The sequence below is a fragment of the Saccoglossus kowalevskii genome, chromosome 11 (genome assembly GCF_978046115.1).
Source record: "Saccoglossus kowalevskii chromosome 11, keSacKowa6.1, whole genome shotgun sequence".
NCBI lineage: Eukaryota > Metazoa > Hemichordata > Enteropneusta > Harrimaniidae > Saccoglossus > Saccoglossus kowalevskii.
The window spans coordinates 28,997,886-29,012,959 of NC_140651.1; the positions used below are offsets into that span (position 1 = coordinate 28,997,886).

At 34.3% G+C, this 15,074-nt stretch overlaps 1 protein-coding gene across 4 annotated transcripts in view; it reads left to right on the forward strand.

Moving 5' to 3' along the window:
• Window positions 1-15,074, forward strand: part of LOC100368832 (uncharacterized) — a 70,195-nt gene that overhangs the window by 37,019 nt on the left and 18,102 nt on the right. For 3 of the 4 annotated variants that reach the window (XM_085505097.1, XM_085505101.1, XM_085505098.1), the window contains exons 6-9: window positions 6,696-6,784; window positions 12,648-12,731; window positions 12,987-13,101; window positions 14,403-14,769. In XM_085505097.1, coding sequence (XP_085361223.1) covers window positions 6,696-6,784; window positions 12,648-12,731; window positions 12,987-13,101; window positions 14,403-14,769 — 655 coding nt within the window. Of the gene's footprint in view, window positions 1-6,435; window positions 6,579-6,695; window positions 6,785-12,647; window positions 12,732-12,986; window positions 13,102-14,402; window positions 14,770-15,074 lie in introns of those variants that run through there. The other variant, XM_085505100.1, reaches the window with a different exon arrangement.

Below are 15,074 nucleotides of genomic sequence, written 5' to 3' on the forward strand. Positions count from 1 at the left end.
TGTAATATGTGAGTGATATCATTGTACTCCAGTCGTTTATAGTATGCTGTGTCATCAGATTAGCTGTGTTTAATCAAAATGAAATATTAAGGCTGAGCATTTCTATGCACAAGATTATGTGGAAAGAGAAAAGACTTGACAGCAAGGTTAACTACACAAGCAATTTGTGCTCTTGAATGGGATTTTTTCTATTTCATTAAATTGTTCAGTTTTGTAATCAGTTGTATCTGCATGCTCTATTGTTTTCTCGTCTTTGTTTCACCCAGTGTAATCTGTAAGCATTCTGTAAGTTTTAACCCTCTACCAGGCTTCAATAAACCTCCAACCATTATCAGCTTAGTAACTGTGTGTTTGGCCTCTGGCAGTTAGTTACAGGTGCCTTGTCCCTGTCAGGGTGATTGTACGGGTATCATAGTTTGTCCAGGGAAATTAAACCAACTCTGTGTAGTTTTTATCTTCACTGGACTTCATGCATGTAATCTACACATGTCAAGTACAAATACAATTTCTTCAAGCAAAGCCTGATTTGCATAATGTGTGCATGTTTTGTTAATTTATTTTATTTGTGTTTATTTATTGGTTTGTTCCCGTTAATTCAAAGAGTCGCAGACGTGAGCGCTTGGAGACCACGCTACATTTACAATTGGGTCATTCTACTTGGCTGTTTGTGCATGATACAAGATGATTGCTGTGTATTTTCTTTCAATTGTACAAGTACATGTACCGCTGTATGTGTGATATTTTCTGCGGATATGATTCCATTCTTTATTATTCCAACACTGCTTCTTGTACTGAGCAACTATTTCTCTCTTTGAAAATTGTGTTCTTTGTATGTTACTTAGTGATGTCTATCAGAAAGAGTTTCTGAATGATTTAGATTTATATAAGGTGGTTGGTGAGAACATTTCTTGATCGTATTGGACATCACTGAGGTAAATGCAGTGGAAACGCCCCTTCTTGTACCGAGAAACACAAGGTTTACAGTCAAAGCATGTAAAGGCAGAATTTGATGCATCAAAAAAACCTCAACAAATAAGCTGCGTTCTGATTGGTCTGACTGTTAGGTGTGAGGGTTGGGTAGCCAATCAGGTACAATCTTGTAAGTGACTTTGCCTTGACTCAAAAATGTGCTATCCGAAAGAGTAATTTAATAGTATTATATTACGACTTGACTAGGGCAAATCAAAAATTTGAGTTTAAAAATCTGTAATTTTCTTCAATGTATGTGTTTGTATTTATTCTTATGAATCGTTTTTGCTTTTTTTTTTATTAACATACCCAGGGCTCATATTTTTGAAAGGCACCCAGTTTAACAGCCCAAACTAAAATTCACCCTAGTCTGGTCATGTCAATGGAAAATAACATACACCTGGTAGGCTAAGGGTTAATAACATGTTTGGAAGACAGAAGTTAGATGAGAGCATCTCAGCCTCTTTGAATTTTAAGCTTGAATGGCCATGGATGCACAATAGTATGATTAACTGCAGTTATGTTGTACTAAATAAAAATGGTGATAAAAAAAATAGATGCAATTAATATGTAGTTATCACCTGACACAAAAATTGGAATTATTAAAAAAATTCCCTGAATTGAGATTAAATACATATTCTGATAACTCACCCATGAATAATCTGATATCTTAGGCTGTCTTTATAACCCCCATAAAATGAGGCATTCTTTTGTTGCTGATTTTTCTCATCACATTCCAGAGTCATGCCCAAAAGCAAAACAAAAATACCATGCCACATGATTTATCCATCACTTCTCAAGCATGGAAATAATTTCAACATCAATTTTATTATGTGTCGTGCTTTCCTCGTAAAACAAAGATAACAATGAAACATAGTTTTGTTTTCTCCAACTATTGTTCGATTTATTTTCCTTAGCCAAAACTTGACTGTGAACTGAAAACAGTTTTGATTTGATTTATGATTTATTCTTTTTAATGTTTCTCGTTGCTGCATTCTTTATATTGGTAATATCACGAGTGATGAGTACAGTAAAAAGCAAACATGTGTAACAGACCCCTGTATGCCATTTTGTTTGGTATTGTATTGTGTGTTCCCTTCCAGCTGAGCTCTTCTTCTGTAAATATCCTCTTTAATGCTTTCAATTGACCTTAGCAGGCCAACTGATTGCCTACTCTTTAGAGCATGTTACTGTTTGTTTTTGTTCTGGCGTGTTCCTATCAGTCTCTGGCACAAACAGTGTAACATTGTGCTTATATTCCTGTTCTCACACGAATAATATTATTATAATAATAGAGCACTTACCACACACTTAGGCCCCTGGATTGTCTTCATTGGCTACAACACTCTAAATGAGATTGTTGGAAAAGGGGGGGGGGGGGGTTTGAAGTCTTTATGCCTGTCAGCCATAGATATGTAATGTACACATCGGGAATACCCTTGTTTGGTTTCACTCAAACAGTTCTTAGTTAGCAATGTATTTTTGCAAAGAAATTTTACAAGGTTTCATTTCTTTAATCTTCTGCATCTCTTAATGTAAAATTGTATTAATAATGATTGCCATATTTAAACTTGATGTATCTTGATAAGCATATTTGTGCGTAGTGCACACAGGTGTTTTGTGGTCAGTGTAGATAATCTCTTTGTATGAGCTACTTGATAGAGATGCTACTATGTTGAAATGTCCTTATATGGGACTAGTCAGGGACAGTGTTTACTAAAAGCTCATACTGTGATTACAGGTGTTTTCTTTCACTACACTGTGCTACGTGTCTCACACGTAATATTAAGCAGAGTTTACAGTCCTTATATTTTGGTCTTCAGGTGTTTTTGCTATTAAAGGCACGTGGGTGCAAGATTTTATCCAATTGTACTATGTACACTGCATTTTACTCTTTTCAATACCAGATTTAAATTATTGAGCATTTTCATGTTTATTCTGCTAAATGACATTCTCATTTGTCAAATAAAATCTCAGTTACTGGTAATATGTAACAACTCATATTTTTATTATGTCAATGTACTTGCTTACCCAGTTCATTATTCAGTGATGATTTGCTGGGCAAGTAATATCCATTAGGTTGAGTGTAAGGTGGTGCAACTTCTCACAGGTGTTACTTTTCCTTATTTTGTATTCTCCAACATGACGTGTTTTTTGAAGTACCTAGAGTAGTGATGTCAAAGTTCCTTTACTAGTTACTGCACGTGCATGTCTGACTGTCGTTTTATCCCAAGTGACTCTGTGTCATCACCTATTGAAATAAGTCTGTAAATGTTTAACCTCTTTTACACATGTATATAGTCTGCTGCCTTTTTGCACGTTTACCTTACAGTAAAATATTATTGATCTCGATATAGTCACCGGTCATCTACCCAGATACAACATACAGGTCAGACTGTTGAAGCCAAAACTGCGACTGGGATCTGAGGTTAAGTTCAGACCATTGATTGCAGTGTTTATTTTATAGAGGGTCTGTTACAAACCTGTTGACTGCATATACTGGATACAACTACATGTTTTGTCTGTACAATATATATTCAACTTGCACGTTTAGCTTGCCCTATATTTCAAGGGCATATCCCTGTCAAGTGAGCGAGGGTGTCATATCCAGTATGCACTAGGTGCTTCCTTTATCCTGATATGCTTCAGTATTCATTCATTCTACACTAAATTGTAAATCCCGTTGTTGTTGTGTTTTTATTTCTTGACATGTTATAATTACACAAACCAAGCAGTGGTGCCCCCCCCCCCAAAAAAAAATGGGTCACATCAATTTTTGACTCCTGTGTGCGAAGCACAAAAGGGAGTCTTTGCAGTTACCCTGTCTGTATGTCTGTTTGTCACTTTTTTTGTTCCACCGTTATCTCAAGAGCCACTAATCACATTTTGGTGAAACTTGGTACATAGATGCTCTGGGATAATGCGCAGAGTTGATTAGGTTTAGGTAAAAATCTATGAATATTAATTACCTAATTTGCATGATAATTAGCTGATTTTTAGCTGTTCCAAAACTGTTCCACTAATATCTGAAGAACCACTCATTGGATTTTGATGAAACTTGGCACCTGGATGCTCTCAACTAGTGCGCAGATTTGATTAGTTTTGGGTAAAATCTATGAATATTAATTACCTAATTTGAATGATAATTAACTGATTTAAAGCTGTTCCATGACTGTTCCACTGATATTTGAAGAACCACTCATTGGATTTTGATGAAACTTGGCACATGGATGCTCTGAACCAATACGCAGATTTGATTAGATTTGGGTAAAAATCTATGAATATTAATTACCTAATTTGCATGATAATTAACTGATTTTAAGCTGTTCTATGACTGTTCCACTGATTTTTGAAGAACCACTCATTGGATTTCAATGAAACTTGGCACATGGATGCTCTGAACTGATGCGCAGATTTTATTAGTTTGGGTAAAAATCTGTTAATATTATTAATTACCTAATTTACATAATGATTAATCAATTTTCGGCTTTCCCCACTGATATCTCAAGTACTAATCATAACATTTCAATAAAACTTGGTACATAGATGTCATATGACACTGCACAGACCTGATAGTTTTTAGGGTAATATCAGTACATATTAATCACCTAATTTGCATAATTAATTAATTTTCGGCTTTTGATATTTCGAGTACCGATAGTAATGATCACATTTCAATGAAACTTGGTACATAGTTACTTGAGGACTGTGCAGAGACCTAATTAGTTTTGGGGTAAATATTTGTGCATATTAATCACCTAATTTGCATTATTAGTAAATTTGTTGCTGTTCTATGGCTGTTGCACTGATGTCTAAAAACCACTCATTGGATTTCAATAAAACTTTTAAAGAGTACCCATCACATTTCAATGAACCTAGGACTATACACCATATTAGTTTTTGGTAAATATTTATGCTTATTAATCACTTAATTAACATAATTAATTAATACTATATCTCAAGTATTGATCATCACATTTGAATAAAACTTGGTACATAAATGCTCAAGGACAATAGACAGCCTGATTAATTTTGGGTTAAAATCTGTTCATATTAATTCTCTAATTAGCATAATAATTAATATTTTTTTGGTTCTAATCACATTTCAATGAAACTTGGTACATTGTGCAGACCTTATTAGTTTTACACTTAAATCTGTTAATATTAGTTACCTTATTTGCATAATTAGTTTTCTGCGTTTCCATTTTGAATTAATTTTTAATGTGTCTCCAATACTCTCAGCACACAGGAGTTCTTTCTAAGCTTTCTTTGATTTTTTCATGCCTCTACGCAAATTATTTTTTAAATTATAGAAAAATAGGCTATTAGGGAAATTAAAAAAGGCTTGCACCAACCATGAAATTTAAATGAACAAAACAAATATGGTAATGTTTCAATGTAATGTTTCTTTTTTAAATTTTGATAACAAATTCATCAAAATTATTTTATTTTATATCTCAAATAGCCAAAAAATAAATACCTTTGAGGATACCCAGTCACCAAATGCTGCTGCAATTCAATTCAGAATTTGTTCTACTCTGATACCCTTCCAGAATAAAACAAGAGACAAGATTTATGCTGTGCTATACATTACCTTGGCAATTTCTAAACTTACAGGCAAGGTTGAAGCTTTATCACATTTGTTACATGCTAAATCATTAAAATATTACTTAGAAACACCTTTGTGTATTATACATAAACAATTTTAATAATTAAACAAAGTTTGTCTTCCCCGCCCAAAGTTTGCCATTTGCCCCCAGATCACAGTGTAGTATTACAGTGTAAGGGTGTACTGGTACTCCATTATACCTATACCATTATACCTATACCATTATACCAGTAATACATTGCTTATAACCATTTAAAGGTACTTTTATATCCACCAACATGTTGGGTTTTTAACAATCAATCAATTGATCAATTGTTTTTAGTTAAAAAATGTGCATTTGTGTCATGGATGGTGACAAAAGTTGATTTGGGCATTCAACTGCTTAAGTGAACCTAACATGTGTTGATTGAACCTTGACCTTTGTTCCCCCCCCCCTTTTTTTGGTAGTTGTGGAGTATGTTTATGCTGCAGTTGAGGCTCAACACAAACATAGCTATTGTTGTATATATTTTGTTGTCAGAACAATGCTTTTCGTGATATTGCCGATTCTTGAGTCAAGCTGCTCAGTATTTTTCCAGCTTTTCTTTTTTCACGGAAGAAGAGACACTTAAGGAAAACTGCATTATGGAAAATTGTAGACATTGATGTTCTTCCTGGATCTATGTTTTTTGTCAATTTAAGTGGAGAGGTAGCAACAAGCATTGTTTTTTCTCGTTTCTAAGTTTATGTATGAATCAGCACGCTTGTCATGCCACCTTAGTGCTTGTTTGTGGGAAGTCGGCGCTATTGTTATATATCCGTCAATGATAATGTTGTCTTGGAACTGTGCCAACTATTGTCGCAGCGCCAAAACATGTTATCTTTGTGTGTTAGTGTGTACTATGCTACCACAGTGTACACGTACAACGATGCGGTGAACCAGTACAACTAACTCTTCTCCCATTTTAAGCCGGATTTATTACAAAACCGATCATCTCTGATTAATATACACAGACAAAAGGTAACATGTTGTAATTTTAACTTTTAATGATGTAAAAATGTTTCCAAGACAAGTCAGAGTCCCAGTTTACAATCCATACTGACACTATAAGTAACTATTTTAATGTTTTAATTGTAGGTGGCTTATCTATCATGCCTGGGAAGTCTCCAGCAGTTGTCTGTTATGAACAATCCATGTGTGTTGATGACTAGTGCTACAGGAGGACAGTATCCTTTTCATATTCCTTTATATGAATGGGTTTGTCAGTGACAACCCGGTGTTGTAGAATGATTCAGGATATAAACAAGCTTGTCATATAGTGGTCATTTCTATTTATGTACGTATGCTATGTTTGTTTTTGTGTTTTTACCCATATATGCTATTGTATCTATGCACTGCCATAGTCCCACTTTTCTCACCTGAATTTTAGACATGAAAACACAATATGAAATTTGTGTACTTAAAATTTCAATATCTGTTTTAGGATTTAGGTTTTTTTCTTCTTTTTTTCCCCTTTCATCAGGTGGTGTGTTATTGAATTTACATTAAATATTATAAGTGTACATGTGTGGAAACTTCAGAGTGTCGGACGAACTTAAAAAATTTAGAAGTCATTTTCATAGAAAGCATTCTTATCTGACATTTTGAAGAATAAGCTTTCATGCCCCATGTACAGTAATTTGATTCATGATTATGATTTTCAAATAATAATAATTTTGTGCTCAGTGGCATCTCATTTTGTGTGTTAATTCTAAACCAATGTAATGTTAAAATTAAGTCTGACTCATGTTGTCCACTTCCGTGTCTGGCGGGGATTTTCAATTTCTGAGGGATGTGAAACTTTATTTTATTTGTAATCCAAGATATTTATTTTATTCATTATTTCTATTAAGATAAGTGGTCCCCACTTACTGGATAATCAGTATTGATAAATACTCATTGTATAGTACTCCTTGTTCATTCACCTTGCTGCAGAAAACCTACTTTTGTTGACAGCTTTTTGATGGACAGACTTGGCATATAAGCTGCATAAAAGCATTCTTACTGTCAGACTTAATTTATAAAAGCTTCTCCAGTAAAGACAAGTGCTGTGAATAATAGACTCTTCATTGAGATAAATGATGTGCAATTGTTGGCTTTCGAAAATTGTCCTGTTGACATTGAGGGACTCTTGACGGTATTTTCTTGCTGGTTTTTACTACTTTCACCGTGACGTAATTGGTTTCACCTGCAGGCTTACAAGTGATTACAACTCCTTTTTCTATTCTGGTAGCTGCACCGAACACTAGATGGTCTCATTAGGAAATGTGAGGTGCTTGGGTCAAGCGATCACTGTTGTATTGGTAATAGTATGCGTTACCTGAAGCTGTTCTTCAGACAGGTGTGTTCACCACACACAAAGTTGATATTGTGACGTTGTTGCCTTTAGCAACCTCTAAATACATGTTTTATTACCATTTATTGGCTTTATTCCAACATGAAATTACTTAAAAGGAGAATTTTATGATTTTTTGTGAAATCTTGTAACTGTCTGATTGTTAGCAACCTGTACGGTAAACAAACTATATACCAATATACTTCTTAATAAAAGGTGTATTCAAAGTTGTAAAAAATCAATAATAATGTGATATAATAGCAAACACTAGTAGTGTGAAATACTGCTATGTTGAAAACAAGTCTCTAAACGTTATATTGTCATTGGTTATTCTAACGAATTTGTTTTCCATTTTCAGTGAGTGTACCTATTCTGTAACCATAAAATATTTTATTTTTGCTAAAACGATGATCAAAAATCAGTAAAAATAAATTCTAAACAAAACACTACCGGTACACAAAAGTCTTTTCAGCAAAAATTAATTCTAGCTAAAATAAAGTATTGTACAGTTCGCTAATTACTGTTACATATGTAGTAACACTGCTTCTATATTGAGTCATGTTGTCCCCAAATAATGATTTGGTCAACTTTTGTTAAAGTAACACAGAATAATTGATGGGGACTTGCCTTATGTTAGGTGTTCTCTTTACTGGTTATTGATCATATCCTGTGTATTGTCAGAAGACGCATTTCCAAAAAACCCTACAATATTTATGCAAGTCAAAACACTACAGTTGTTTTCACTGCAAGTCTTTGTAATTGTTTTTTTTTTTTTTTTTTTGTAAACCAGCTATTAAAACATTACAGGTAAGGAGATTGAACTCAAAATACCCAACTCCGGAAGTGTATTGTACAAATGTTATTGTTACACCCAGATGAAATTCAGTCAGGACAGTCCTAAAACTTGTGTAGGTGTGAAAACTTGTGTAGGTGTGAAAACTTGTGTAGCGTTTTTCATGAAATATTTGTTCTTTTGATCACTTTTATATTATAAAATCGTAAAAACTTCTTTGGTGCAGATTTAGTAGTTTTCACTAACTGATCCAATGCAAGATGCAAGTAAGAAATCTACTAGTATGGCTCACAAGACCCTTAGTATGCAGTATGTTTATCTTATCAGAAAACTTGTTCGTGCATGCACTGTGATGGACAAGGAATAAAATGTTGTCCTCCTTTGCATGTTGGAAACATTGAAGTAACATGCATGTACATGCAAGCTTTGAAATTTCCTTTGTAATTTACCACCTGTTGTTCACCTTTTGTTTCACATTATAAGTATTTTGATTGACCTTAGTTACCCACACCCTCTCATTATTAACTATTTATCTTTATTTAAGTTGTTTTATGAGATTATTATCTTTGCCTCAGATCCATATGTTGAAAATACAGCCATAATAATTGTTACTTATTCTACAAAGTTACATCATAAAAAAAAAGATAATTTCATTTTCTTACTGTTTTATACCATCTGGTGACTTGAACTTCAGATTCTGCATTAATTTGACACATCAATTTGCCTGAATGCTCCAAATATTCCCCATTACACATCAGAAAACTTGTTCATACTTGCACCGTGATGGATGAGGAATAAAATGTCCTCCTCTTTTGCACCCTAGAAACAATGAAGTAGCCTGGTCACGCCATCCCTATTATCTTAGTTACTTAGTCACCTCTTCTCTAGTCACCTGGAAACAATGGTTATAATTTCTATCTAAACTTATATTATGAAGTTTTTTTGTTCACTTTATCATTGTGACCTATGCCAGTATGACTCTGTTTAAGTTTTGGTGAACTTTACTGTACACCATTTGTGACTAATTGACCTTTCTTCGTCCCTTGTTTCTTTTTCTCATTTGGATGTGTTCAATCAACCCTGTAATGAACCGCGTTAATGGATTATCTATAACACGTTATAAACTGGTAAGGATCAATAAGAATTGATCCATATAAGTGTATATAAGGGTTCCACTTGTTGCTCTGTGTGTGTATAGTTTGTAATTGCTATGTAATGGTTGTATCAGTTCAACTTTGCCACCCATTCTCAGTACGTTTGGATGAAATCTTGCAGGCATTTGCATACCATACCCATACCATACCCATACCCATACCCATACCCAACCCATACCCATACCCATACCCATACCCATACCCATACCCATAACCATAACCATACCCATACCCATACGCATACCATAACCATACCATACCATACCATACCATAACCACAACCACAACCACAACCACAACCACAACCACACCCATACCTGCTCTTTCAACATATGCAACATCAAATTATTGCTTCAACATTTCCCATTTCTTTGAGCAAAAATTGAGAAGAAAAAAACATGAAACAAATGTTATGTGGATTGATTCAAAAAGTTGACCTGTATGTTTCTCTGATAAAGTGGTAATATTTTCTTTGGTGGGATTTTATATGCTGAAAACACTCTGGAAATGTAAACTTGTGCTTTATATACCGGTAGCGCTAATATGATATTTATCAAATCACGTACATGTATATGCATGCTTTGAAATTTCTGTTGTAATTTACCACCTTTTATTCACCCCTTGTTCACCTTTCATTTTGAATTCAAGTATTTTGACTGACCTTAATCACACACCCTCCCATTATTAACTATTTATCCTAATTTAAGTTGCATTATGAGATTATCTCTTCCTTATATCTATATGTTGAAAATACAACCATAATTATCTTTACTTATTCTACAAAGTTACATCATGGGAATAGATTTATTTCTGACCTCTTTGCATCATCTGATGGCTTGAATGTTAGATCCTGCACAACTTTGTCACATTATTTTGCCTGAATGCTCCAAATATCCTTTGATATATACTGAAAATGAAAATTGTTGTAACTTGATCTTCCAGATAATCATTGTCAAGTTGTCATAAACTACTGTGTCTTAGTACATGTCTCCAGGTCCTTGGCTTTTTAACAGCATTTTTGGCTCCGATCCCAGATTTATCAAAACAGTATTGATCAGCAGTGTAAGACTGGTGGATGATGTCATGCTTTTTTTGTACTCCCTTCTCTATAGTATTTGCTGTCATTTAATCATCAAAATCTTGTTGTATTGTAAATATTAAAGTTTTTCTAGACGTGATATTTTGACTGCCATTTCGTGTTTTATTGAACTATGAAGTTGGTGGAATAAGCACCGCTTGAATTCTGTTTCTTAACATAGACCAATATTGTGCCACCCTTTTATGCTGCCATGCTTCACCCGCTCTTGCCAAGTACATGTACAAATGTACATGTCTGTACAAGCCAAGGGTGTGTACCGGTAGTACTGTAAATTTTTGCTTGGAATTAATTTTCGTTGAAGGAATAATTCAGTGAAAATAAAATTCAGCGAATATTACTTTTTTCCAATATTTTACATTCAACTCATCAAAAATGAGTGAAAATAAATTCCATACAAAACACACAAAAAGTCTTTTCAGCAAAAATTGATTCTAGCTAAAATAATGTATTTTACAGTAATAGGACTGAATTAAAAACTGTTGGGAGTGACTCGCTCAGCTTCTTGTCTGTCTGTGGTCAGTATTTTTTCCTTTTAAATAAGATATTAAAAGACCCAGTGAATGTTGGGATGTGACTTATTGTAATTGATAAGTGATACAGGATATGATAAACATACTATTAACATTGTTCCTGCTTACAGTTCCGCTTTTTGATTTGAGGGAGGAACCTGCCTGTTGCTAAGCAAGGACAAAGTCCCATGCATTTCTCTATTTTCTTTTTTGTACTGATTGATTGGATGTTTTTAATGTTCTCTTTATTTAGTGCCAGGGGATCGGTGTTACTGAAAAACACTTAATGTTCACTAAGATTCATCGTGAACTGCTTACCCGATAGATTCCATACTTTATTGCTGTCTGGTTTTTATGTACTTGACACTTAGCACATTAGCCTTTTACTTCGGCAACGGAAGAATTTTTTACCCCAGGTAGCGATGTTGGTCAATGTCAAACTGGAACTGGAAGATTGTTAGTCAAGCTGTGTAAGAGTTGCTTTGCTGTAAGCAGTCATTTTTAAAAGAATATTGTCAATAACCATTTTGGATGGTTATTGTATAAAAAAATGTTACTTTTGTTACGTTTTAATTATTTCAGAAAGGCTCCTAATTACCTCTCCCACTAAAACATTTGCTTTTATCTACTAGCATACCTGCTATATTGCGTTTTGTACGTTTATATAATATCACACCTCATGTGAGGCAGAAAACGGCTGCTCAACGAAGCCATTACCTCATTTGTTGACCTATTAACGCTGAACCTCTATACATTCTAATTGTCACCTGATGTCTTTGTTGCTTAGATACAAATAACAACTTGACTTTTAGAAACTTGTTGCTAAGTGTCAAGGGAATTACCCTAGTTACTTCATTATGAGTGACAGCAATGTGACTGTAAACTACAGCTAATCTGACATTGATCCCTAGATTAGAGTCGCAACACGAACGCTCATTGATTGTTTTTATTATGATCTTCTTCACAACTAATGCTTTGAACCGTAATCAATTGTCCTTAGATCATTCAAGAACTGTCCTTCTACAATTCATTGTATTTTTTTTATGTAACCAGCAATTGTCTCTTTTAAAAAAACAAACAAAAAATACAGTTGTTCCTGCACCTTCCTCGATGTGACAATGCCATCTTTTGTGTTTTACACCTTAACTGTTTCACCTCAGTGTCTTTGATTACCGACCTTTTGTTATTAATTGGTGCTTGAAGCTGAAAATACTTGACGGTTATTCTGTGACTCAGAAAGAAAGGTAAGCTTCAACATGTACACACATATGGGTGTTCAGTTTATCTAGTAGCTTCTTGGATCAGTTAGTTACCAGACATAGAACGGGATGAGTACAATTACAGTAACTTTCAGGTCAGTCTGCTGTTGTAGTAACTAACAGATAAATGTGGATATGCTGCAACCTGCACTTGACTGTTAAATTTTGGTAGTATTAATGATTGTGATTAAGAAGTATTTTATCAACTGACACCGTGCATAACATCATTTAATATTTCAGTTTAAAAGCTGAGTGGTTATACAGTCAAGGAAAAGGAAGAGCGTTCCGGCCGGGACATCACGGTCAACTCGTAGATTACCTAAGCCACGTTAGCCCAGTAACTATGGCATCTGATGTGAGTACTTTTTATTGATTTTTATTTTCAGTGGTTTTTTTTTATTGAGACTGCAACATGGTAATACAGAGTTCACTGTAGCATGGTGCAATTAATGAAGATACATGTAAAGTTGTCTATCTGCTGACAGTTGCATGACTTGTTATGTAAATTGTTAGGACAATGTAGAGTAGAAAACTGAGAAGTGAGAAGAGATAAGACTCAGTGAATAAAAGATTACTGTCCTTGTTGATTGTTACTTGTGATTAATTATTATGGGAGGAAGTCATCACATTTAGTGGGTGTCACTTTTGAAACCTGGAAATTTGATAACAATGTTTGTATTTTGTAGTTTAATCATACATGCCTGAGCTAGTTACTGGAGTACTGTAGAATACTTTATTTTTGCTTGAAATTAATTTTCGCTGAAGGAATGATTCAGTGAAAATAAAATCCAGCGAATATACCTTTTTTCCTATATTTTACATTCAACTTGTCAAAAATGAGTGAAAATAAATTCCATACAAAGCACCAAAAATGTCTTTACAGCGAAAATTAATTCCAGCTAAAATAAGTATTTTACAGTAATTATCTGCAGAAAGTTCAATAATCGTGTCTTAATGTCATAGCCACTGTGCTTTAAACTGGTTTTATAACAATGAGTTGTTATGAGAAGACCGCAAAGTAGGCTGATAGACAGTACATGTTTGCATTAATCATTGCTAAATCTTTGGTCACACTTCTACTACATCTTAGTCTTGTGGTATAGCACTCCTGTTGTGCTTGGAATGCATTGTGTGGTTGATTTCTAAGAGCCTTTCTTACACCTGTGTGATTACAATTAGGTTATTCCACTCCTCCCATTCACACTCAGATAATAACTGTGTGCCACTGTGTGACCCTCTAAATGTTTTGTCTTGTCACTAATCGTCACTATAGAAATAGCTGCACAAACTCTCCTTTGCCTAAATGTATGGTTCCTTAATATTATTACTTAACCATTTAAAGCCACTGCTTCATCAATCAATCACAATATAAGGTTTGAGCGTTGTGGTTAGTGCTATGTTAACCTTATCACCACCAGTTCCCTCTTTTCATCACAAATTCACAAAATGGTCTTTTTTATAGTCTGCACTTTAGAAGATTGGGACAAAAATAGCCAAATTGTTTTAGTAAAAACTGATAATTGACTCACATTTTGTCGGTTGGCTCCAAAATTAGGGTTCATTTCCAGTAATATTGAAGAATATAAGAAAAAAGTGCAGAACAATCTGGACAAGAAATTAAACTAAGTTGCTTCCTTTGTTTCCTCTTTGCTGCAGACACAAGAAGACGAAAAACTAAATAAAATACTGAGTAAGCAAATGTATTATAAAAATCAGCTGAAGGACGATAAGGATGTCATCGGCGTTACTCGAATGAGTACAGAAAAAAGCTACATAAAACCACCTGAGCGTTCCTCATCACCATCAAGATCTAGGAGTTCCTCACCAAAAAAGAAAAGATCCCCCAAAGATTCACGTAGTCCCCATAAAGATGGTAGTATTTCAAGCACCAAGACCACTCCAACGAAAGCCTGGGCTTCTACCAATGCAGGTGATCATAACCAGAATGTTCTGACTAAGCGTTATCAGTCTAGTGATGCCAGGGAATCAATGCTTGATTTGGTACTACAAGATGTTGATCAAGGTATGTAGAAATGTAGATTACATGCACAAAAGAGGGGAAAAAATATAATACACACATACACAAAAACACAAAGAAAAATTTGTCTATTATGTCACCATGTTTTGTGTATGATATCATCATGTTTTGTGAATGATGTCACCATTTTTTTTGTGTATGATGTCATGTTCTGTGTATATCACCATGTTTTGTGAATGATGTCACCATGTTTTGTGAATGATGTCACCATGTTTTGTGAATGATGTCACTCTGTTTTGTGTATTATGTCATGTTCTGTGTATGATGTCATCATGTTTTGCATATGATGT